At 44.1% G+C, this 27,018-nt stretch overlaps 1 protein-coding gene across 2 annotated transcripts; it reads left to right on the forward strand.

Moving 5' to 3' along the window:
- The first annotated feature begins 3,754 nt into the window (after positions 1-3,754).
- GRP (gastrin releasing peptide) lies at positions 3,755-14,868 on the forward strand. 2 transcript variants are annotated; one of them, XM_057700392.1, is made up of 4 exons: positions 3,755-3,893; positions 9,507-9,734; positions 10,922-10,938; positions 14,831-14,863. In XM_057700392.1, exons 1-4 carry the CDS (start codon positions 3,755-3,757, stop codon positions 14,861-14,863), a joined length of 417 nt encoding a protein of 138 aa, XP_057556375.1. The 2 variants fall into 2 exon arrangements, with proteins under 2 accessions (XP_057556375.1, XP_057556374.1); XM_057700391.1 differs by lacking the exon at positions 10,922-10,938 and having other exon boundaries at positions 9,507-9,749; positions 14,831-14,868.
- The last annotated feature ends 12,150 nt before the right edge of the window (positions 14,869-27,018 follow it).

The following is a 27,018-nucleotide window of genomic DNA, read 5'->3' on the forward strand; positions in this document are numbered from 1 at the left end:
AGCCCAAACCTTCTTTTCAGGGAACACTGTCCTGCCCGGAGCCCTGTGGAGTGAAACCTACCATATCTGCCACCATGCGTCCTACCCCCGATGAGAGTGGATTGGACATTGTGGACTCCCTCATCTATCAACTGTGGGGCAACCTAGAACTCATGTAGCTGGGTCAAAATAATGAGCTGGGTCCACCATGTTTCTTTCTTGGAAACCAGGAGTTGGGAAACTGAGAGATGGAGGCAGTTTCCAGCAGAGGTGGAAGACAGGAGGCCAGGACCCCAGCCCACCCCACACACATGCAAAATAAATGCCATTGAAATATCATGGCTGTTGGTTACATAGGTCTTTTGTGAAAGTAGCTAAAGGGTTAAGATCCATTTATTACAGAAAGATTAAATTAAATGTTCCCAAATGGGGAATTCAACAAAGGGGTACTCTAATTTGTGTCACAGTGATAAGAGGGCAGTGCCCTCCTGCGCCTAAGGGGTGCTGGTATGGTAGTTAGCAAGAGATTCTCTAAGGGACGTAGAACTCTGGGGCAGAAGAGATGGGCTGGAGACCCAGTCTTTCCTCCCCAGGAGGGGAGGTTTTACTTCATTAAGTAAAATTTGTAAGATGTCTGCGTGCCTGAGGCACTCTAGGCTGGTTCTCTGAGTTTATCAGCTGTCCATCAAACTCCACTTACTCCTTCTGCAGTGGTGCAATCAGAGCCAGGCACCTGACTGATTAGCAGGGCTACAACTCCCAGCCTCTCTCGCAGTTCCCTGTGACCCTGAGTGGCTGAGTTTTTACTGATAAAATATGAGCAGGAAAGATGAGTGGTACATTTGGGTGGGTATATTGACTGGCCCCCACCCCCACCCCCACTTTCCCTGTCCTGCCTGCTGCTCTCTAGGCCATATGAAAAGCTATATGAAAAGATACCCAGCCAGGATCTATCTATTGGGGATCATTCAGTCCTGGCTGAATCAAACCTGCAATGGTTTCTTTCTCTAACTTGCAACAATCCATCTGGTTTGAGGACTGGGCTCAGACTGCTATACCTGCAGGGACAATACACTTGGGACAGTGCTAATAATTAAGTGTGGTCCATGCATCAGCTGCTCATCCTTAAACTGTTTGGAACCCATCCACAACAAGATAAAGAGTTTACGCCAGAAAGCAAATCAACAGTGTCATGAAACACAGTGTTCAGCTGACAAAGTAAGATGTTCTCAAGGAAGGAAGCAATGCACTGATTTACATTCTGCCACAAGCTCCTTACCTCCTTGCAGAACATCCCTTTGAGGAACAGAGCACTAGGGAAGGGTAGAGGCACAAGATGGAATGAACCCGGATTCCTGAATATCCATGTGGAACAGAGCTCTGAACTATAACAGAAAAGAGGAACAAACCATCCCTATCTGGCAGGGCTGTGGTGAAGATTTTAAAAGCTATATGAAAAGATACCCAGCCAGGATCTATCTATTGGGGATCATTCAGTCCTGGCTGAATCAAACCTGCAATGGTTTCTTTCTCTAACTTGCAACAATCCATCTGGTTTGAGGACTGGGCTCAGACTGCTATACCTGCAGGACAATGCAGCCATTTACAACTCTTGAGTCCCTTTTCTGTACTTTGGACTGGGTCAGGCACTGTGGATTCAGCCCTGAGCAAGACCGACACACTCTCTGCCCTTGTGGGACTCCAAAGCAAGTGGTGTGTGTAAGCCCAAGACTGGCTGCAGAAAGCCTGTAGGCCAGGGTGCTTAGAGCAAGAGCTGAAGTGAATGGAAGAACCCAGGTACCTCCTGGCCTGCAACAGACCCAAGAAACAGGGGCTTGCCTGAGTCAGCAGAAGAGTTGCACTTTCTACAGAGCTCTTCCCATATGTTACTGTATTTACAGTAGTTTTCCCTTGGTCTCATAGTGGGGAAAACTTCATTAAAAGATTCTAAACGAATCGATTAAACTAAGGGGAAAGGACATTTTCTATAACTTAATCTGGAGAGATAAAGGTTTAATGCCCCTCCAAAAGCATAGGGTTGCAGAAGACATTTAGATCCAAGCATTTCTTAGGTTGGTTGTTCATTCATCAAATAGTTGTTGAGCACCACTGTGATCCAGGCTCTTTGCAGGCGCACAGGGGAGCAAGACCAAGTCTCTGTGTTCCTGCAAGCTCATGGCCAAGTGGGAGATGGCAAGCCTACAGATGATCACTTGACCATGGAACATGTGCTTACTAATGAGCAGAGCCTGGGAACCTGGAAGGATAAAGTCCAAGCCAATTGTGGGCTTTTCCCCCTTGATTTTCACTTGGGGTCTTCCCTCAGGATAGCATTACTCTATTGGCTGGCTAATAATAGTGATCTCGAAATTAGCATTTGTTTTAACCTTCTAGTCAGACACATGCATGAAAATACTCTTCCAAGCCCAAGAATACTCAGTCATGCAATATGCACATGTCATCATCTAAGAATGGCACAGGTGTATTGACTCATCAGATATGCAGAGAAAAACTTATGATTTCAACTTAGTTGGTATCAGTGCCCAGTATTGACATGGAACACCAGCAGGAACCAACCAGAGAGACAATTCCCAGTGCTTGGTGAGGAATAGCATGCAGGAACACATCAACACACCCCCAGTTCTGGCAGCCGCATCGTGGGCAACAGCATCCTACCAGCTTCTAGTCAATGTTGCATTGCTATGGTACCCACCCTCTTTGTATCCATGGCATTGAGAACCTCGGGAGTTGGGCTGGTGATCATTCCTCACATCCGAGAACAGAAGGAGCAGGGGAAGGTTGGGCAGCTCTAGAGAAGTGTGTAAATAGCAGTTTAGGGACAATTTGAGCTTTCTCGTAGACGCAGCCTAGGGAAGTCGGCACAAAAGCTTCATCTATTATATGGATGTCGTAGGCTGGTGAAAGGAACCAGGAGTATAGTAAAACTATTGTTAGCTCCGATCACGTAACATGTCTTTCCTGCTCCATCCTCCATCACACCCTACAAATGGGCAGGGACTCTCCGAAACCCCAGGTGGAGTGAGGGTATTAGTGGTGGCGGTGAAGGTGAAGGTGGGGCGCTCTGTAGGAGGGAGGCAAAGGTCTGGAGGTTGGTGGGCTGGGACCGCGAGCAGCGAGATGGTCCACGGAGGGGAAAAGTCTGAGAATCGGAAGTCCTTTGCAATCCGGGCTCCGATCCCCTCCGGCAAAGCCCGACTAAAAACATCCGTCCTTTGTGCTCGTCCTTCTCTATCCACCCTCGCGCCGCCCCCGCCCCTCGGCCCCGGGGTCAGGCCGCGGGGTCATCGCTCCCTCTAGCAGGATCCGAAAGCAGCTAACGCGGGAGGGGCCCTGGTGAGGCTGGGGAGGGAGGAGTTCACTGAATTGTGCAGGAACGAAGGCGTCGAGGATGGGAAGACTTAATCCAATGTGGGGAAGGCAGACGGGACTACGAGGGAAAGAGAGGGGACAAGGTACACTCAGCCTTTTCATCACTCGGCGGGAAGATGGATAATTTTCGGAGACCGTGGTCCCAGCGCCCCGGCTCGCTATAGGGAGACGTCAGAGCGCTCGGGTCGGCGGTGGAGGAGCCCCTCGGCGCCCCCGCCCGGGCTTGCATATAAAGTCGGGGCGTCGTGGACGCTGCAGCAGTGGCGCTGTCGGCGGCGGCGGCGGCGCTCCTGCGAGGTTCTGGTGCTCCCGTCTCTGCTCCGCGGGGAGAGCGCACTCTCTGCCCAGCCTCGCCGCGGCGCTCGGAGGGCTTCCCGCCGGGACCATGCGTGGCCGCGAGTTCCCGCTCGTCCTGCTGGCGCTGGTGCTCTGCCAGGCGCCCCGGGGGCCGGCCGCCCCGGTGTCGGCGGGCGGAGGGACCGTGCTGGCCAAGATGTACCCGCGCGGCAACCACTGGGCGGTGGGTGAGTGTCCGGCGCGCTCTAGTCCTGGCGGGACCAGCCAGCCGCGGGGGCTTGTCTCCCCATCTCTCAGGGTTTCTGTGGCTTGGCGTTGGGGACTGGGTTTGCTCCGACCTCTCTACTCAGACGTCCACCCCGTTCTCCCAAAACGCTACCCTGCCTGCCCTTCAGCATCCTGGGAAGCCGTCGGTCCCTCGGCAGCCTCAGACTGGTCCCTCGGTCCTTTCCCCCTCTCTTCCCTCCTCCCCAGGACACCCGAGCCAGCACGCAGCTCTCCAAAATCCCAACCTTACGTGGAGATCACCCTCCCTCCGCGTCTCCCAGCACTTCCTTTTATCCGCCTAAACACAACCCTGGCTGGCGCGGTTCTCTTCCTGAAAAACTTTGGGGAGCTGGATCCCCTAGCGCGTCTCAGAGCCCTGGTCCAGCCTGGCGGCTGCGCTTTTGCACCCGGCAAAGCCACAGGTTTGGGACCCGGGGCACTGCGCCCACCCTGGGTTTCAGATCTGTTCTGAGAGCGACGCCTGAATCCCACCTCTGTTTGGGGCTCGCCTGAATCTCCCCAGTCCTTCTTTGCCTTGCGGTGATTTTCTTTTCCCTGACCTTCTGCCCAACCCTCCCTCTTTCCATCCAGCAGGCTCGGTGCCCCGGGAATCAAGCCTGGTCTCCACGCTGATCCCGGGTCTCTCTCTCTGTACCCTAAGCCCTCGCTTTTCTCCGCCTCTCTTGACCCGATACCTCACCCTCTCCCCTAGCCCCTTCCCCCTGCCTACAAGTCCTGCTTTCTGGGCACGGGCTTGGAGGTTCGCCCCTCCCTGCCCCGGAACCACAGCGGCTTGGACCAGGTCTCGGGCCGCGGAGCGCGCGTCCGCTGTTTCCCCTCAGTTGGGAGGCAGGTAGCGGCCCCGGAGCTTCTCCCTCCTCCAGCATCACCCCGGCGCTCTCGGCCGCGCAGAGCAGATCCTCTGGCAAATAATGCAAAGCGTTCGACTTCCTCAGACACCTCCCCACACAGCCGTCTACAACAACCCTAGCATTTCCCGGGAGATCCCTAAAGAGATTTAAGGCTGGTGCGCGCGCGCGTGCGTGCGTGTGTGTGTGTGCGCGCGTGCGTGTGTGTGTGCGCGTGTGTGTGTTTCACGATTTCCTTAGTCATCTGCTTAGGAGTAGGGGAGGGTGTGTTGGAAAGATACTTGCTAATTCAACTCTCAGAGGATTTACAGACTAGGATTGATTTAGAAGATGGGGTGAGGCTAGAACTGCACATCCTGTGCGTTGTGTAGGTTTCCATCAGAGAAATGGAGAGCTCTGGGTTGCAATAGAGTAGTTTTCATTATTACTGAAAAAATCATTTGCCAAGTCTTGGCAACCCCAGGGATGAAAGTATTTGTCATCTTTGAGGGACACCTGGACGCCGGAGCCTGGTATAGAGAGGAAGGGTTGGGATGGGTGAAAACCCCTGCACTTACAGAGAGAAGGATACTCAGAAGATGTTTAAGAAGCCAAACCTGGAACTGATACTTAAAAAGGGCTCAAGGAAGTTTAGATCAAGTGGTCATTGTCCAGTCTGGCCAGCAGTCAGTGGGCTGGGAAGGTGGAAGGAAACTTCCAGATTTCCAGCCTCTTTTTCTCATCCATGTTTTTGTACTGAAAAAGCTTATTGTTAGGTAACCCTTGCAGGCTAAATGCAGGACAAGAGAGTTAACTGGGAAGCTAGAATCATGTTATTTCAGACGCAAGCCAACCCCGATTGCTGTGGTTCCAGAGCACATCAGTCCCTAGGTCTTCAGGGTATCTGCCATTTAATCACCCTCCCTGGTGGTACTTGGGCATTCCCTGCCCCAAAGTGTACTGAACAGTGGCACCCCAAAATTGTCTTATTCTCTTATTTGTTCTCAAACATACTTTTTACTTTTTCTCCCTTGACTAACTGTGCAGAGTTGATGAAGATCAAGGGAAAGGGGGCGGTGACGTAGAAAATCACATTTGGGTTTAAAATGTTGTTGCAGTTGCTAAAAAGTTTGCTTTGGGTGGATATGCCCTCTGTTGGAATGTGAGCATTCACAAGCAGGAATGCCATGTTAGATTTTAAATTGAGCTTTCCGCTCTAAGTAAACGCCTGTCCTCTTCAATCACTGAAGACATGCAGTTTAGTTGTAATTAAAACAAACGAAAGCTACATATTGCTGTCCATGAGGAAGCTGTCAGCACAAATTTGCAGGTTTGTTAAGTGAAATGCCTCTTCCAGCTGAGAGAAACGTGATGTGGCTATGGAAAACAAGTTAACAGACTGAAAACTTAACCAATTCCGATCTGGCTCAATGTTCATGGAAATGTTTTATGTGTGATGAAAATATAGGTCAGCACTAACACTGGTAACTATCCCCTGTGTGCCCATGAAATGTTTCTGGTTGTGCTTCTAACTCTGATGTGAAGCGTGTCGTGGAAGGTTGAATTCTGAACACCAGTGTTCAGCTGCAGAATGGCCTTACACAATTGTGCTGCCCCAGCCACTGTGAAATACAGTTGACGTATCACTCCAGAAAAACTAGCTCTTAATACTCAACACTTTCTGTCTTAATGGATATTTTCTAAAGTTAGGAAAATCTTCAAGTTTGGAGTTCAAGAAAATTCTTTTTCTGTTTCAAACCTGCCATTTTAGTGGTATTTTTAAGTGACTAAAAAGGGGCAAAAGCTACCCGCCCTCCAGCTCCACGCCCCCCCCAAGATTTTATTTTGTCAGATGTCTGTCTTTTGTCTATGCTGAGCTCTCCATTATTATGATATGGACACGTAACAAATGATGATGGGAGAAGAGATGGAAGTGGGCATATCATCCACTTGCTATGGAGAAGATTATTTGGTTGACAGTAGCTAGCTAAGAAGTGCATTAGGACCCAGGGAATGTGTGCTTCCTTGGGGTGTCATAGATGGCGCACTTTGCTTAAGAAAGGTAAAAAGTCTGTGGTCCAGGGGATGGAGTCTGAACACCCACCAATATACACAGACTGAAATTCAGTACAAGATCTCAAAGATCTATGTTAAATCACCCACAGAATGGAGGCCTACTTTAGCCTTCCATTTTAAAAAAGTCACAAAATTGTTCAAATATTACAAAAAGGAAGTTCTTATTTGTAAAAACATCTCCATCGTTCCTCCACTTCAGTACCAATAACGCCTTTCTCATTTACAGCATCCCAACCAAATGATAGGCAATGACTGAGGACGAGAGCAACTGAGGTCATTATTGGGAGCATCAGATTCTAATCCTGCTTTCCCATTATCATGATTCAATTTTCTCCATATTAATAAAGCCAAATGAGTCGCTACTTCCTGGGAGCTGGGCAACATAATCATTGTGATGGCTGAAGGCAAGGTTATTTAGTGCATATCTGGGCACCAAATTCACCAAGCAGATAAGAGAGGAGTCAGTTTTTCAAGATTCCAAACCTTCAGTTGGAACAGTGTCCTCGATAGAGTCTTAAAATTGTGTGAAGTGTCAGGTCCTAAGTGACTTGGCAAAGCTCACACTGCAATGCAGGAAAACCTCATTTTCAGGCTCCCCAATACGCACAGAATTAATTTTTCTGAGTCACAAAATGAGTCATGACATAGTGATATATGATCTCCATTCCTTTTGACAACATTAGAATGCCTTTGGTAGACCTTATCCTTATTTCCAGACCCCAAAATGATTTCTTACTGCCTTATATTCTTAGGAAGTTCAAAGACACTTCAGAGCAGTATAATATTGTAGAGGCTGGACTGTGAGCTGATTTTAATCCCAGAATCTTTACTTGCATATGTGTGACCTTTGGCAAGTCTCATTTTTATCAAATTTATTATGGTGTGGATCAAATGAAATAATCTGCATTTAAACATCCTGTGAACTGTAAATACACACACAAGCAATAAAGTCAGAGTGAGGGCCTCTCTCTTGGTGGACAGAACTGCTGGGAAGAGGCCTCCTTCCATTTTCAGTGACTGAAGTCTGTCAAATTCTATTTTCATGATGTCTGCCTTACATACTTCTAATGCTAGTCAACACTGGAGCCACAGAGAGTTCGTTCCTTGTGAGCTTTAAATAAAAAGCACCATAGTTTTATTAATGGCAGAAACTTGAAAGTGCTCTAAAACCCAATTACAGAGAAAAGGGGAAAATCAACTGAAGAAAGTAAATAAGATATTGTGAGTATATTTAAGCAATGAGCCAAAGTGTAGCGAATACAGACCTTAAATTCCATACCTGGGTGGTGCAGTGGTTAAGAATCCGCTTGCCAATGCAGGGGACATGGGTTCCAGCCCTGGTCTGGGAAGATCCCACATGCCTCGAAGCAACTAAGCCCGTACGCCACAACTACTGAGCCCACGAGCTGCAACTACTGAAGCCTGCTCACCTAGAGCCTGTGCTCCATAAGAAAAGCCACCGCACTGAGAAGCCCGAGCACCGCAAGGAAGAGTAGCCCCACTCGCTGCAACTTGAGAAAGCCCACTCGCAGCAAGAAAGACCCAACACAGCTAAAAATAAATAAATATTAAAAAAACAAATTCCATACCCTCTGACCCTAAGGCTATCCCCATTTGCATACATGAATTTCCACGTTTTTAGCGGTTTGGTCTCCTGCACAGCAACTTTCATTTGCTTATATGGCAAATGCACATCCCTGGAGCCATTGATAGACTTTCACTGACCATTTTAGACCTCCAAGAGAAAATTCTGCATTTACATGGTTGAAAAGTGTTGGCCAGAACTTGTCTTCAACTTGTTTTTCATTACAAACTGTAATTTCTAGGTGACATTTCTAGGTGCAATTTCTAGGTTCAGTCTCAGCTAAAATCTAAGAAAGTTTAAATGAAAAATTCCTTTGGTACATTTGTGTTATAGATAAGAGGAAAGCAACACCTTTTTATTCAAGCAAAGAAAAGCACAGAGACTTTTCTCTTCAGGAGCAATTTAAAATTGACTGGGGAAGATGTTCAAATGCCAGCATTCAGCGGGGAATAAAATTCAATGCACACAGAAGTGGTGATAGAATTTTAGATGGTGGAAGGTTCCTTCCATGTCATCTGGTCCAACATGTTCATTTTATTGTTGATAAAATTGAAGTCTGGGGTTGCTAAATGACTTTAGAGAGGTCACCTGGCTAGTTAGCAGAGGGGGCTGGGACGAGACCCAGGGCTCCTGAGTTGCCGTTCTGAATCCTGTCCGTTCATTAGGCATTTTGAACAGGGAGCAAAATCTGTCAGTCGTTTAGGAACTAACCCCTAATAGTATCAATAAAATGCTATTTACCCCACATTTAGGAGAAAGCAGCACAAACACAATTGGTGCCCTTTTTAATTTCTCGTTCATTCATTCCCCTGGATTAAATTTGTGGCATTCTGTTTTTGCTTTTGTTGGGGTTTTTCCGAACCCAAGTACATGCTGATTTTATTTCTTGATGAATGTGGCATCACAACATTCTTTTTTTAACATTCTTTTTTTAAATTGAAGTATAACTGATGTACAATATTATATGTTACAAGTGTACAATATAGTGATTCATAATTTTTAAAGGTTATACTCTCTATATAGTTATCATACAATACTGGTTATATGTTTTTGTTTTTGAACAGGACACTTAATGGGAAAAAAGAGCACAGAAGAGTCCCCATATGTTTATGAGGGAAGGAGACTGAAGGAACAGCTGAGGGAGTACATTCAATGGGAAGAAGCTACAAGGGATTTGCTAAGCCTCCTAGAAGCGAAGGGGGCCAGAAGCCATCAGCCACCTCTACAGGAGCCCCTGGGCATTCGCCAGTTTACTTGGGATTCAGAGGACAGCAGCAACTTTAAAGACACAGGTTCAAAACTCAAAGGTATAATGAACAAACTGGGGAAGTGGGAGTGGGATGAAGTGGGGTGGGGGTGGAAGGTGTTTGGGGAGAATTGGAAGGAGGGGAGGTTTGAGCAAGGAAGAAAAAAACTGTTCCGAGGCAAGCCTTCACAGCACCTACATTAGGCTGACACTAGCACATGCTCAGAAAATGAGTGGCCAATGCCCATGCTAGCTTTTCTTTTCAACATCATAGATTATTTTTCCTCTTAACACATCAAACTCCAGTTTGGGAGTTTTGTTGGCAATTGTGCATTGATAGGATTTTTTTAACCTGCCAGACCCTTCCAAATTATTTTGATAGTGAGGACATAGATTATTTGAGTTGATCCCTGTGGATCTATAGATATGTTTGTTTGTTTATATTTATTTATTGGCTGCATTGGGTCTTCTTTGCTGCACCTGGGCTTTCTCTAGTTGTGGCGAGCAGGGGCTACGCTTCGTTGCGTGGGCTTCTCATTGTGGTGGCTTCTCTTGTTGCAGAGCATGGGCTTTAGGCATGTGGGTTTCAGTAGTTGTGACTAGAGGGTTCTACAGCACAGGCTCAGTATTTGTGGCAGACTTAGCTGCTCCGCAGCATGTGGGATCCTACCAGCCCAGGGATCAAACCCATGTCCCCTGCATTAGCAGGCAGATTCTTAACCACTGCACCACCAGGGAAGTCCTGATATGTTTATTTTTGATGAATACTAGTGGAAGGTCCTATTCACAGATGCTTTTAGAAGAGAACATTCTTGTTTGCTACTTTTGATGCAAAATAGTACTATAGTACTCCTTCATATTTGTTCCAAGATCACCTATTTCGGGGCTTATCCTAATATTTTAAAACTTGATGAAAATATCTCAGTTCAACTGATTCATTCTATATATGATTTTATAGAGGATGGGGAAAAGAATTATACCAAATTGGCATTGTTTAGGTACAAAGACAGTAAATGAGATAAAAGAGAGAATAAAATTTATAGGAAGAAAGCAAGGCAACTGAAAATGATGTGATTCTCATTAACTTATGTTTTCATGAAATTTATGATAAAAGGCAAAAATAATCACTGCAATACTCCTAATAATAATAACCAAACTAACACAACATTATACATCAACTACACTCCAGCAAAAAGTAATTAAAAAGTAATAATAACTGCTAGTTTTAGTGAGTATTTTCCATAATCCAAGTACTGGGTGTAATAGCTTACCGCCATCCATTTCCTCAGGTAATGCTCGCACCAGTCTTAGGAGAAAGATTCAGGAAGATTCTATTATTCTCTCCATTTTAGAGGTGAGGAAACTGAGACCAGTCATGTAGCTTTTCAAGGGAAAAGCCCGTGCTGTCTGCCTTGGACAGTCTGCTGCCGTGCAAGGCATCTTCTGGGAATGGTCCTCGTTGATCTTAAATATGAAGGATGCAGGATGCAGTAGCAGCCTGCCCTCTCGCTGTTTCTGGCAATAAATAATATTGTGTTGCACTCACAAACCATGGGGACCTCACACTGTCCCTCTTTTACGGTGGTTAATTCTGATTGATTGTCCCTTAACAGAGGTTCAGGGCTGGCGTGGCCAAGCCTCAGCTGGTTTCTCCAGAGGAAGCCTTTACGTGTCACTGGTCTCCCGTCTACTGTGGATTCTCTATGCTAAACGCAAACAAAAAAATTTCATTTGTCGCATTAAGTACCTACAGAGAAAGTCTCTGGTAGCCTTTATTTCAAAAGAAAATCTGGATTAAATCAACCAATACAGAAATAGGTACCAACTCTGTACAGATCTCTGAGTGACTGATTCTCTTGTCCACACCTGTGTATATAAGCTCCCTGTCTGTTGATAGATCACAGGGTTCTGAGGGCTCTCGGAATTTGTGATTGACTTCTTGGGCCCTGGGTGGCCTGGCCTATTCTTGGCCAAGTGCTTTGCTGGACTTCCTGTGGGTGGATGTCCAACAGCAGTACTTTCTGATTGGTCTGAAGAGTAACCGTGATTACCACCACAAAACCCTCTAAAATAACTTGACACACATTGAAATGGACTTATCCTCATAGCTCATTCATAAAATACCCCCCATACCCTATCACATTATTCATCTACAGTGCTTCATTTTGACCCAAACAACACCCACTTTGAGTTGCTTTATTCCTCCAAACCTCGCTCTGCATAACTTTGGAATCTTTTGAAAAATGCAATTTCTTCCTCGAGGATTGGAATTTTTCTGCCATCTTCAGAAGGACATTCTGTAAACTTCGAAGGCAATTGCAAAAGTAGAGCTCCAAAAAAGGCCTCTGAGCGGCAGTGCTGTAGGACGGATTGAGTGGGCAGTCACAGAAAGTGACTGCTTTAAGGGGACAGTATTGATCAGTACACAGTGTGAGCTGAAAAAGTCATCTTTTTCTAATCAGGCCTTGCTTTGCTATTCTATCTCTTTATGCTTTGTTCCTCTTTTTACAAGTTCAGAAAGCCCATCTCATTTAATGCTACCTCACATTGAATAACTAACTATTGCACACATTGGTACTATTCTTTTGGATATATTTCCCGGCACCATGAAAAACAAATTCAACAGTTAGTTTAATCTTTGCAGAGACCAAAGCAGTTTATCACTCAGAAAAGAAATTTAATAATTTAGCTGAGCGTTATCAGAATTAGCAGCAGGGATTTCTAGAGGCTGAGGACTTAAAATTAAAAACTATCCACATATGCTCCCCTCTCCCATTGTAGTAATAAAACATCAAGTCCTGTTGCCAAATCTCCCAGAGCCGTAGTTGGAAACTGAGCATTTTTGTACATTTTGGTGACAAAGATATTTCCTTGATTCAGAAAAGATTTAGGTAAATGAGCACTGAATCTAGACTACTGTATCATGGCAAACAGCCTCCAGAACTTTTTAGCAGTTATGACCAATAATTTTCAAGGTTAACCTAAATCTTTTAACTCTACCCTTCTCATAAAAGTTAATGGAAGTTTGGGACTTCTCCTGTGGCGCAGTGGTTAAGAATCTGCCAATGCAGGGGACACAGGGTCGATCCCTCATCAGTGAAGATCCCACATGCCTCGAAGCACCTCAGCCTGTGAGCCACAACTACTGAGCCCATGTGCTGCAACTACTGAAGCCCGCTTGCCTAGAGCCCATGTTCCACAACAAGAGAAGCCACCGCAACGAGAAGCCTGTGCACCACAGCAAAGAGCAGTCCCTGCTCTCCACAACTAGAGAAAAGCCCACGTGCAGCAGCAAAGACCCAGTGCAGCCAATAAATAAATAAATATTAAAAAAAAAAAGAAGAAGAAAAAAGTTAATGGAAGTTTTACCCTATGGCTTCTATAACATGAAACCACGTTCCGCTCAGCTCCAGGGCCTATTCCACAATCCTGGGTGTGGCTGCGGATCATCCTGAGTTTCAATGAAGGCTGAGGTTGGCCTTTGGGATCCTTTTGTAATTTGGACCCAGTTCATTGTTTTTTGCAGCCCAGGACTTTTTCTTTTACTTGGCGGACATGAGGAAAGGGATCTGGGGGTGTCGTGGAGGAAGTAAATGTACAAATTTGCCCTCACTTTTAAGGGACTGCTCCCACTGTCCCATCAAAGCAGCACAGAGAATAGAAAGGTTTTATTTATTAATATGTAAAATGCTCCAATGGAAGCTCCAAATATAGGAAAAGCAACATACGATCAAGAGTAACATATGATCAACAGTAAAAAGCTTCTGATTACCCTGACTGTTTCTATGAAGGTGAGGGCCAGCAGAGTGAAGCTGGCCCCCCACCTCAAATACAGCTCCTCCCCACCCCTAACCATGGACCCCCTCTCCTGCCTCCGCGTCCTTGATCTTCCTAGGTTACACAATTTGCCTTTTCCCTGTCCCTTTACTTCCATTCTCTTGTGTCAAACTCTCAGGTTCAATATTTTGAGCCCCTGTGGGGCCTTCCAAGCATCTTGTCACATATCCTCAGCTGGACCGGTGGCTCATATTGTGAAATGTATGACAGCATCTTCAGGCAGCCTGGGCTCCTGGAGAAAAGCAAAGCTAATTGGCCTGTGTGGAAATTGAACCCCAGGCCCTGGCTTCTTCATCGCCTGGTCAAGACAACTGAGCCACAGAGCAGGGAATGACCGATCTGAGAATCTTAGTAATTCCTTTATTGGAAACAAATGGCTGGTCTGGACGCTGGGGGAACCTGAATTGCCAGAGATTCTTGGAAAGCATAATAAGCTCTCGTCTGGATGAAAAGTGTTTTCTCATCTCAGTGGGTAAAGGTTGCTGTATGGAAACAAAGAAGTGTTTTAAAATTAGAGCTACTCATTCTCTCTTCAGTCTTAGTTAATTAGAACAGAAGCCTCAACAAGCCAACCACAATCAGTTTAGAACTGGCAGCAACCCAAATTAGTTCCTCTTCCCAAGTTGCCCACAGACTACCCTTTACAGTCATGGGTTTATAATGTGTAACTGTGTAATTCATAAACTAGCTTTGATATGTGGAATGAGGCATTTCTAAGAAGCAAAGTAACATTCTACATTCCCTAGTGGTCCAAGGTCCTACTGTATAGCACAGGGAACTATAGTCAGTATTGTGTGATAAACTATAATGGAAAAGAATATGAAAATAAAGTATACATATACCAGAATCACTTTGCCATACAGCAGAAATTAACACAACATTGTAAATCAACTATACTTTAATTTAAAAAAAATTTTTTTAAAATAAAGTTTTTCTTATATTTATATCTGTGTAGTCCTATCAGGACACAAGTTAAGCTAATATAACAAAAAGACCTGAAAATATAGTGGCTCCTCAAAAGAGGAAGTTAATTTCTCTCTCGGGGGACAGCTGTGGTTCTCAAGCATTAGTGTGTTCACAGGCACCCGGAGGACCCGTGAGGGCTCAGATTGCTGGATCCCAGCCCCAGAGTTTCCAGTTCTGTAGGTCTGGGGTAGAACTAGCAATCTGCCTTTCTACCAAGCTCCCAAGTGATGCTGATGGTTTGTTGGGAATGGATTTACTTCTAGCATTAGACTTTGGCATCACTGACTATGTTTGCTTAACTCTTTCAAATATTTTTTAAGTGGAACCTCTCTACTCCAGGTTCTCAGCCTGAAGGAAGGAACACCCAGCTGAACTGACACTGATGATGGTGGCCTCCCTCGAAGAAGCAAAACAAAACCCTTAAGAGACGGCATTCTATGCGCCTCAGTTCTACCGGGTCATCAACAAGTTTCCTTTGTGCCAAATACTTAACTATTCTTGTATCTTTCAACTTTGACTAAAGTCATGATTTTGAAGCAGCACCTCTGGTTTGAACTTGTTTGCTGTGATTAATTGTCCATAAAGAGTCTTCCAATTAATGTTCTTTACATCTAGGGCATTTGTCTATTAGATTCCAGTCCCCAGCCTACTACCCTTCACAATAAAGGCTTAAATATCTTGTCCAAAGGGCAGATAGTTCTCTTATTTCAATTCCAAATGAGAGGACAGTGGTGAACACTGAGATTAACAGAGAGCTTGATAATGAACTTGTGTGCTCATTGATGAAGGCAGGCTGAATTTTTAGCTCCCCTCTCTGAAAGCCACTTACTGAATCCTCCTTTGTAGTTGCTACCACTAAAAGCTCAGACTTGCTTTATCTTTACCATCAGATGGGCTAGGTTGAACATAGAGGCTGGCTTTCCTCATTGCATAATAATTCCCATTTCTTCAGCCTTTACTATGACCCGGTATTTTGCCAATGTTATTGATATTTTCTTCATAATAGTTTCATAAGCTGAGAATGATCCTTCTCGCGTAATAGCCGAGGAAATAGCTGAGAGTTAGGTCACCCGACTTGCCCAAGGTCACATAGTGGAGGGAAATTGGATTCAAACACCTAAAGTCATCAGATTATCTGTAGCTGTTGACCGTTTTTCTATTACCTCATTTTGAGCCCCTCTTTCAGTAAATTTAAGCCTAGCAAGTAGCACCGTTTCTCCAAAATTCCATTTCCCACCTGGGAGAAGTAATCCCTGGAGCCAGGTTTAGTCAGCTCCACAGCAGAGGGAGAAGATGGGTTCCAGAGATTCCCTTCCATTCTCAGAGAACATGGCCTGTGGTTCACAGTACTCCCCAGACCCATCTTTATCATGACATTCACACATGAACGGATTTTAAAGCTTCTTGCCATATGTTTAGATTTCCTTCATTTGGGGAAATCACATGTGAAATGGAGAAGAGATTTATTTTGCCTTTGTTTTGATTATCAGAGAACCACATAAGATGTGATGTGTTCTAATTTCTTTTAAAACCACGGTGATTCCCAACATATCCAGAGCCAGACCCAGGGAATATGTGTGAGGTATGTTTTCAGTGTCCTACTGCCTTTCTCTTCTTGGGACCCCCTGGGCCTCTTTCCCAAGGATTTAATCCTGCCCCGAGTCTACTAAAGCCTGCCTTGCTGCTGATGTTGAAGGGGAAGCCCTATCACCAGGGTTTGCCCTCCAGTAGTTTGCTCATAAAGATGAAAACAACCTTCCAGACCTGGGGACATTTCTCTAAGGGTGACATTCCATGTAGAGAGGAAGGCAGTGCTTCTGGAATAACCCAATATAGATGGTCCCTTGTTCAGTTGTTTCGTGAGAGTAGATATGATCCTGTGTTTTAGTAGCAATCATTTTTTCCTCATGTGTCCTGAACAAGACACAAGAACTGTTCACTCAAATCCCCTGACCCTTGCAGGCTCCTCTGTACCAAGCCCTGGTCAAGATCAGAATCCCTTTATCCATTCACCTGTCCATGAATTGATAAAGAAGATGCGGTACATATGTACATTGGAATATCACTCAGCCATAAAAAAGAATGAAATAATGCCATTTGCAGCAACATGGATAGACCTGGATATTATCATACTATGTGAAATAAGTCAGAAAAAGAAAGACAAATATCATATGGTATCACTTTATATGTGAAACCTTTAAAAACAATACAAATGGGGAATTCCCTGGTGGTCCAGTGGTTAGGACCACTGTTGGGGCCCGGGTTTGATCCCTGGTCAGGGAACTAAGATCCTGCAAGCTGCACGGAATGGCCAAAAAAAAAAAAAAAAAAAAAGGATCCAAATGAACTTATTTACAAAACAGAAACAGACTCAAAGAAAACAAACTTATGGTTACCAACAAGGAAAGGTGCGTAGGGGAGGGGATGGATAAATTAGGAGTTTGGGATTAACATACACATGCTACTATACATAAAATGGATAATCAACAAGGACCTACTATATAGCACAGAGAATTCAACTCAGTACTCTGCAATAACCTATATGGGAAAAGAACCTGAAAAAGAATAGATGTACATATAGCTGAATCACTTTGCTGTACACCTGAAACCAAACAACATTGTAAATCAACTACACCCCCCCCCAAAAAAAGAGAAAGAAACAAAAGAAAAAAAGATTAGAATCCCTTTCGTTAAGAGATATAGCTTTCCCTACACGGAGAGCTTTCTTGAACACTTGTTTGCAAGTGGAGTTCCATCACCTATCTGTATGTGCTTATTGGGTCAGGGAGTTTTCAGCTGCAGATAATAGCATCCACTTTGAGTTGTTTAAGTAGAAAAGGAAAACTCAAAAAAAAAAAAAGAAGCTCGGTCTCCAATAGGTTGATGAAATGGCTGCCACGTGCTTTGCTACCCTTACAGCATTCTGCAGTACTTCCAGAGTTGCCACTCCTTCCCACTGCCTGCCACTACCTGTGCCCCGCAAACTCTCTTCTGCTCTTGGCTTACTTTCGAATCAGAGTTTTGAATGTGTCTGATTGGTGGAACCTAGGTCACATGCCTGTATCTAGCAGTGAGGGAAGCTGGGAAATGTAGTTTTTAGGATTCTACTTTGGGAATATGGGACAAAAATTGTGGGACCTGCCAACTAAAGCTTGGCACTTGCCATCTGCCTCTATGAGGATTAGGTCACTAGCCACTGCAGTTGTTGACCTTCCACACACCCTGAAAGGAGTTACAGGAGACCAGGAGTGAGGCAGTCAGTGCTCTGGAAAAACTGGCAGAACAGGCCTTCAGATAGTTAGACATTTTCAGAAGAGAATTTTTATGAGCCCAATATCTCGCATCTTCTCATACCTAGAAAAGCACTAAAATCATTAACGGAGACACCTACTCCTCGTGACCAGCAGCGACCTTCTGCCAAAATGTGTGCTTAATTGTCCTTATGCCCCTTCACCAAAGTCACACATATACTGGCCTCCCTGCTGACCTCTTTGGAGCAGTTCCTCGGAGCTACCTGAGAGGCTGTCTTCTGGGCTATAGTCCTCATTTTGCCCCAAATAAAACTTAAGTCACAACTCTCACATTGTGCTTTTTTTTTTTCCTCCAGTTGACAGACCCTATTAAAAAGAAGAGAGGGTGTTTAAAAGAGATGGTCAGCCCCAGGTTACAGATGTCCCCTGCCCCTTGTGCCCCAAAAAGAATTTCCTCTTTGATTTCTGCCCACTTCTTTTATAGAGAACAATTAACACCCAGCCTGGGATTCTGGGAAAGGAAGAGCCTGGTGGCTTTTCTCGGAAGCACACAGGCTAGGCATGTGCATACAAAGAGGAGAGAAGATTGCTTTTAAGAGGTGACCATATTTAGGAATCCTTGCAGCAAAGCAGGATAATCAAAAGGAAGAATCCAAAAGAGAAGAAAGCAATAATCACCTTCAAATTTATTCTTTTAAAAACACAGTCCTGGGCTTCCCCGGTGTCTCAGCGGTTAAGAATCCGCCTGCCGATGCAGGGGACACAGGTTTGATCCCTGGTTCGGGAAGATCCCACATGCCATGGAGCAACTAAGTCCGTGCCCCACAATCATTGAGCCTGTGCTCTAGAGCCCGCAAGCCACAACTAATGAGCCCATGTACCACAACTACTGAAGCCCGTGGTCTGCAACAAGAGAAGCCACCACAGTGAGAAGCCCTCGCACCGCAACAAAGAGTAGCCCCTGCTTGCTGCAGCTAGAAAGGGCCTGTGCACAGCAGTGAATAACCAGTGAAGCCAAAAATTAAATAAATAAATAAATAAATGTATATAAAAACAAAAAACAAACAAAAAAAACCACAATCTTTTTTACATATAGCTGATTCACTTTGCTGTACAGCAGAAACTAACACGTTGTAAAGCAACTATACTCCAATAAAAATTAATTTAAAAATTAAATTAAATTTTAAAAAAGAACCCAGAAAAAAAAAAAGCACAGTCTTTTTCTTTTTTTTTAATCTCCTCAAGGTGGATTGCTCTGGGTAATTTAGCAGTCTTTGCTTACAATCAAACATTCAGTAACACACTAAGCAGACATTTCAAGCAGTGCAGTACAGTTTCCAGCCCCACAATGCCCACCTTTCCATTCCTATTGGGGATATTTGATCACCACAGAGCATCTTAACCTAGCTTGGATGTGCAGGGAGTAATCTTAGTAAAATGTGAGATTTATTTACATAATTCATTTCCTCAACCACAGGCTGCTTTAATCAGAGAGTATAAGATAGCTCTTCAAGGGAAACCTACAACGATAAACTATTGCCATTCCCAAAGCAGAAAGACCATGTGAATAATGCTGCAATGAATGTGAGAATGCAGGTATCTTTTCAAGATACTGATTTAATTTCCCTTGGAGACCCAGAGGTGGGACTGCTGGATCATATGGTAGTTCTAAGCATGGCCTTGCTTCTCTTTGACCTGTGATCAGACTCATTAAACTAATTAACAGATGATGGATGGATGATTCCACATGACTCTAGATGGAAAAGAGATTATTTTGTAGACCTTCAGGAAAGACCACTGTAACAGTTAGGATATCTTTGGCTGTTAGTAACAGAAAGACTTCAACTCAAATTGGCATAAAAGATAAGATTTATTATTTCAAATACTAGAACTCCAGAGGGAGGTAAGCCTCAAGGTTGTTGAGTTCGATTTCATTCAGTGACTCAAATACATCCACAAGGATAAGGGTCTTTCTGTCTACCCACTCTGCCACCAGGGTTCAGATTTGTCTTTAAGTTGACTTCTCTCATGCTCACAAGATGGCTGCTGGAGTTCCAGCTGTCACATCCACACAAGACAACATTCAAAAGAAGATGAGAGGCCATTTCATTTTAGGCTTCACCTTATTAAGAGTGATAAGTCCTTTCCCAGAGGTCTCTAAATCCCTTGCACCTCAATGACCAGCTGGGTCACATGCTTGCTCTAATCCTACCACTAATGAAGAGAACTAGACCACTGCGATTGACCTCACCAATTAGGATTTACCAGTGAGTCGTGTGGGAGGAGGGGCAGGGACCTGAGCAAAGTCAAGACTCTCTCAGTAAGGAAGGAGAGTGGAATGGATGTGGGAGGAATTTTCAACAGCGTCTGCATCAGGCATGAACCTCATTTCTTGTGACCTCACACAATCCTGGTTCTAGCAGGATAGCAATTTCAAAAATTAGTCCCTGCTATTAAGTGTAAACATGCTGGGTTTTATTCCATTCTCGGATGCTTATGCAAAGTCCTTCTAATAGTTTGAAGACCATGAGTCCTTTAGAGCAAATGACAGTCCTTTTCTCTTGCTGGAGGCACCTAGGTTGTGATTGCAATTGACAGTTTGCTCCTGGCTTTTGACTGAGACTTTCTCATCCTTTACTCCTTCCTTGCCTTGCAAGACAAGTGACCGTGACTGACAAGTGGCCGTGATAGCTCCTCTGACCCCACCACTGAAATACGGAGAAATGGAAAGGAAATTGAGAGCTTCAAATTGTACTCTCATCTGCCTGGCAATTTCCCAAGATGCCTCAGCTAGAGATGGCTTCAGTGGATAGGCTGGGGGTTGAACTTGAATTTGAAAAAAACAAAAACAAAAACAAAAAACCAAACATGCCCAGAAGAGATAGTACAGGGAGCTCTTTTCTTTTCACTTAACTCCTGGGATGGAGGAAGAAAAAAACAGTGAATACTGTGAAAAACAATTTAACATAGTAGTCAGCAACTGGCAGCCTGCTGGTTGGATGTTTGCCTGGACAGTGTCTTAAAAATGAGAATTAGTCACAGACATTTCAAAATCAAGGGATTTCACATACAAATCTGGGTTGCAAGCTTTTGCAAAATCAGAGGCTCTTCCACTGGGCCTGCTTTCCCTGAAGACAACCAGTGCCTGGCGCAGTACTGTGGCAGGGAGGGGCTCACATTCTCCACTTTGCCACAGTCCCCACTACACCCTAGTGCCACCCCATCTGCTACATTTATTTATATTACCTGCTTGCACACCCATAGTGACAGCTGAATTTGAGTTCAGCTCTGAGTTGCACAGAACCTGTCAGTCCATCATTCCTGTTCTAATCTGTGACACTTGGCACACTATTTGGTATTTCAGAGTTCCCCAGTTAAAAAGCAACTAGTCTGGGGAGAGACAATAATTTGCCCTTAATGTGTTAACCCCATAGCCCAGGCCGAGAAGAGCTGCAAAGATAAGGAGGTCATCACAGGAACAGGCTCCCTCTGCCCCCTTTTCCTGCCTGACCCTTTCCTTCTCTGATGAGACCCTTCTTTCTCAATCTGCACTCAGGCCCCCAGAGGAGCTGCCCCCAGACATGTCTTCTGTCTGCCTCTCCATCTTCCTGAGACACAGCTGACTGCATAGCTCCCTTCCCTGTTTTTATTTCTTCTCCTCCCAGCACCAGTCCTCCCATCTCCTCCATCACTAGCGTCACAAAGTCATCTTCTTTGGTGACCTTTGGCACTTTACCATGAACGACTTCCCCCAGCTTCTAGCCTCCCCATCGTCTTGGCCTTCCTCCTGCCTCTAGGCCTCCTTCTCTGTGTCTCCTTCTCCTGGTTGGTGTTGAGTCCTGGGAGTTCTCCAAGACTCCCTCTCAGGCTTTCTGCTCATCTTCAGTCTTGTCTGTAGCAAACTACTCACATGATGCCACCATGACCCCAGATTCCTGCTCAGCCCAGATCTCTCCTCTGAACTCTCTTTTAAACTGAACAAGATTATTTGATGTCCAGTTATTGCACATAAAGTAACCCTCAAATTTCCTCTAGTTCTGGTCTTTTTTTCCTTCATTGTCTCTCTCCTTTTTTGTTAGTTGCATCATTTCTATAATAGTAGTGCAGATGACATTTTTTAAGCTCTTTATTGGATTATAATTGCTTTACAATCTTGTACCAGCTTATGAGTTACACCAAAGCAGGTGACATTTATGTTCTGTCACACTAAGTCCCACATATGTGTCCTCCTAGTTTTCTAGGTTGCATATGTTCATCTTCATCCACAGTTCTTTTTTTCTTTTTACTTTTTTTATTGAAGTATAGTTAATTTACAATGTTGTGTTAATTTCCGCTGTATAGCAAAGTGACTCAGTTATACATATGCACAATTCTTTTGCTGTGGTTTTCTCTGTTATTGCTTGATTAGATGAAATCCATCCTCTGCTATTTATCTTAAAAGGGGCACTTAAGAATGAATAATATTCCTTGAACTCTTGCTCTTTAAAAAACTATTTACGTGATCAAGATTCCATTATAATTCAATAAAGAAAGACTTATTAAAACAAAACCAAAACCAAAACCAAAAACAACAACAAAAAAACTATTTGTCCACAGCCTCATTCCTGGAGGAAAATTCATCTAGACTCAAAATCTTTTCTTGAGTATCTTGAAAATATGCCTCAGAGCTTCCATGATAATCTCTGCTATTTGGAGCAGCATTTATACGTTGTCTTTTCATCTTTAAGTCATAACTATCTTTTAGTGACACTGCCACTGGTGTTTGAAGGTTTTGTTTCTTTTGCATAATATCTAGGAAGAGTAGTGAGGGAAATGGGAAGATGCAGTGTCCCAATACTAAGTTCATACAAGAAGTCTAGCCCCTGGGACTGTTTAAAAAAGAGGGTAGAAGGGCGTTTCCTGCCGGTCCAGTGGTTAGGATTCGGTGCTTTCACTGCTGTGGCCTGGTTCAATCCCTGATCCCTGGTCCCTTGTCAGGGAACTAAGATCCTGAAAGCTGTGTGGTGGGGTGGGGGTGGGAAGGAGGGTAGAAAGACAGGCCTTTGATTTTCCTCTACTGGGGGTGGGGCGGGTGGTGGGGCAGATACCACTTTAGCATAAATAGAAGTCAAACTTGGAAACTCCAAATAGATTATCTTGTTCAGTATTTCAGAACAACCCCTAACATAGATGATATTATGCCAATTATTACAGATTAATAACTTGCGGTATATACATTAAGAACTAGTTCAAGGGCACCTAGTTTATAAATTGGAAAAACCAGAATAAAACCCATCCTTTAAAATCCAAGGCAAGTTCTAGTTTACTATACCACAGCTGTTTCCTACAAACACCCCAGAGTCAAAATGATAATTTCCTTCCTGGGACAGTTAACGCCTGTTCTTCTAGGAAGGAAGTGAGTGAATGGAGTGATTCTTAATCTCCTTTCCCATCTCTGAGCCTGAAGTATCATTAGCACCTCGGGTCAATGGAGGGTGTCCAAAAAGATCACCGAGCTTCAAAGTATCTCCTCACCAGATTTCTTCCGTGCTTAAATTCTACCGTTAATTCTTTGGGTTGGTCGTTGTACCCCCAGAAATTGACTCTTAAAATGTAAATATTTCTAGGTGGGTGATATATGAGGATATGTAAGTCATTAATACCTTGGTATTAAATACCAGGTATTAGAAACTATCCTGAGTGGAAACCCTATAGTATATAATGTCTAACGGTAGGACTAAACGTATCTACCTGCTGTGATTTGAAGGATACCAGGAAGAGAATACCATGTATCAAATATTTTTTACTGCACAGGCATCTATAATTCTAATTTTAGTATAATTTGTAATTAATTAAATTTGAATTAAGAATTGCTCTACCTCAATATCGACAACAATATTGTACTACAATCACCAAACTTGCTAGGAGACTAAAGAGAGGAAATTGTGTAATGTGATAGGATTGCTAAATATCACTACAATGCCAATCATATTGCAATATATACATGTATCGAATTAACACATTGGGGACTTCCCTGGTGGCGCAGTGGTTACAAATCCACCTGCCAATGCAGGGGACATGTGTTCAATCCCTGGTCCGGGAAGATCCCACATGAGGCGGAGCAACTAAGCCTGTACGCCACAACTACTGAGCCTGTGCTCTAGAGCCCTTGAGCCACAACCACTGAGCCCACGTGCCGCAACTACTAAAGCCCACGCACCTAGAGCCCGTGCTCTGCCACAAGAGAAGCCACCACAGTGAGAAGCCCACACACAGCATTGAAGTGTAGCCCCTGCTCGCAGCAACTAGAGAAAGCCCTCAAACAGCAAGGAAGACACAATGCAGCCAAAAAAAAGAAAAAAAAGTTAATACATTGTACATCTTAAATTTACACAATGTTGTATGTCAAGTGTATTCAATTAAAATAAAAAGAATTTCCCTACTTCTGGGCTCATTTTATTAAAACATGCAAATATTTCCTCATGAAAGTGATAAGAGGGTAAGGCACTCATGCTTTGAATAAACTGATTTAGAACAAATTCCTTCCTAACCTGAATTATGGAGGGGCATGAGAAACTGGAAGGCATAGTCTTTCTTGGCCTCCTAGTGACGTAAGAATCCCCGCTGTCCACCGTTGGGTTGACCTGACCTGGGTGGGAATCTGAGTAGAAAAGGAAGGGCTTTCCATCAGTGTGAAGCCCATGGACTTGGGAGGATTCAGAAAGGAAGGCCATTCCTTGGCTGAGAAAAGGCCCTGCTCATTGCTGGCGGTTCTGGAAAGTAAGCCTTCTGTTAGAAAGCTGCTAGTGCCCAATTAGAAGGTGAAGTTCTCAAGATGACCACCAGATGGCAGCCTCAGACAAATTACTGATGTACTTATCTGCTGGATCAGATTGTTGCAGTTGGGAGGATTTTCCAAGTCCTCTGGTTTAACCATTTCTATTTTCTATTCTATTCTATTCTATTCTATTCTATTCTATTCTATTCTATTCTATTCTATTCTATTCTATTCTATTCTATTCTATTCTATTCTATTCTATTCTATTCTATTCCGTTCCCTTCCATTCCTTTCCATTCCATTTCTTTATTTCATTTCATTTCATCTCATTTCATTTCTTTTATTTCATTTCATTATTTCATTTTATTTCATTTCATTTTAAGACCACGGAAGTGAAAGCCTGGAATCTTAACCACTAGGCCACCAGGAAACTCCCTGGTCTAACCCTTTCATTTTATACTCGAGGAAACTCAGCCAGGGTTAAACTACCTTGCCTGAAGCCACGTATCGTCAGTGGCAGAACTGGGGTTCCTGTGGACCTCCTGACAAGGAATCCATTCATCTCTCTATGAGAGTAATCTGAAGGAATGCTCCTCACCCCAAATGGAACAAAATACAGAAAAGACAGCAGGAGCTGCTATTTGAGTCTGAGGACAAAGTCTTGCTTGAGTAGATTTTTGGCCAAGTGTCAGGCAGCCCCATTTATTGTGGGCTTGTTTGCTTTAAAAAAGAGCCTGGCTGGGGTGGGGTGGGGGGAACACAAAGGAGTATGATTCAGAGATACAACAAGACAGATTGATCCCGGGAAAGTAAGAGGACAGCAGGCAGGGAAAACCAAGGAGAGATGCCTGGAGGAGATGAGCTTTGAACTAGAGACATAAGGATGCAAGGAGAGGAGAAAAGGCCATTTAGACAGAGGACGCTCAGTGAAAGAACAGGAACGGGTCCACCACTGCAGCAGGGCAGGCCCGTTGCAAATGGCATATAAGTCAGCTTCCCTGGGACCCAAGGCCTCTCTCCTGTCACACTTGCTTCCCCTGATCCCCACCTCACTGACCTATCACTGCAGAAAAGTTTCTCCAGCCAGGCATTGACCTCACAGAGTGAACTTCAGTCATCATTCTCTTTCCCAGGAGAGCTGGTGTTTTAGGCTGGTCTCTCCTTTCGGGTAAAAAGGTGTTGTCCATCTTCAGCAACAATATAGACAGTATAGGGGCTGGGAGAGCGAGACCCTGCCAAGGTTAGTAATTTAGAGCAGAGGGTCTCTGTTACCCAGAAGGTCAATGGGAAAGGAAACGGGTGAGCGAGACATGTGGGTGGAGGCTTGAAGGCAGAAAGAGAAGTTGAGATTTGAAACTGCAGAAAAAGCGTGTGGATGTGTTGATCACCGTGCCTAGGACAGTAGGCGCTCATTATCTGTTAGCTGAATTGACATGTCCTTATTGACTTTGAAAAGGCTCCCTGGCAAGGGAGAAGCATGATGAACATGCTATTTACGAAAATTCTTCCAACATGAGTACCTGAAATGGATGGAAGGAAGCAGCAGGAACTTGGTGGGAAGACTTTAACAAAAAAACAAAACAGCTTTATTGAGATATAATTCACATACCACACAATTCACCCATTTAAAATGCCCCATTCAATAGCTTTTAGCTTTTAGTATATTCAAAGATACATGCAACCATTTATCACCACAGACAATTTTAAAACATTTTTATTACATCAAGAAGAAATCCCGGACTTCCCTGGTGGCACAGTGGTTATGAATCCGCCTGCCAATTCAGGGGACACGGGTTCAAGCCCTGATCTGGGAAGATCCCACATGCCACAGAGCAACTAAGCCCATGAGCCACAACTACTGAGTCTGAATATTTCAGGTAGAAGGCTCACTGAAGCCCGTGAGCCTAGAGCCCGTGCTCTGCAACAAGAGAAGCCGCCGCAATAAGAAGCCCACACAAAGCAATGAAGAGTAGCCCCCGCTCGCCACAACTAGAGAAAGCTCGTGCACAGCAATGAAGACCCAACGCAGCCAAAAATTAAAAAATAAAAAAAAGAAATCCCATATCCTTTATCACCCACTGTGTTCCCATCCCTCTGCCCCCCAGCACAAAGCAACCACGAATCTATTTTCCATCTCTGTAGATTTCCCTATTCTGGAATTTCATATGAATTTCTATTTCTTTCACTTAACAATGTTTTCAAGGCCCACCTGTGTTGGAGCATGTATCACATCCAATTCCTTTTATGGCCGAATAACACTTCATTGGATGCATGCACTGCATTTTGTTTATTAATTCATCTATTGATGGGCATTTAGCTAAATTATGAAGGATGCACGTTATAAACATTCATGTACAGGTTTCTGTGTGGATGTATGTTTTCATTTCTCTTGGCCAGAATTGATGGTTCCTATGGTAACTCTATGTTTAATCATTTGAAGAACTGCTGGATTGTTTTCCAAAGTGGCTACACCATTTTTACATTTCCACCATCAGTGTATGTTGGGTTCTGATTTCTCC

This window comes from Hippopotamus amphibius, chromosome 11 (genome assembly GCF_030028045.1).
Source record: "Hippopotamus amphibius kiboko isolate mHipAmp2 chromosome 11, mHipAmp2.hap2, whole genome shotgun sequence".
In the NCBI taxonomy this organism is placed as follows: Eukaryota; Metazoa; Chordata; class Mammalia; order Artiodactyla; family Hippopotamidae; genus Hippopotamus; species Hippopotamus amphibius.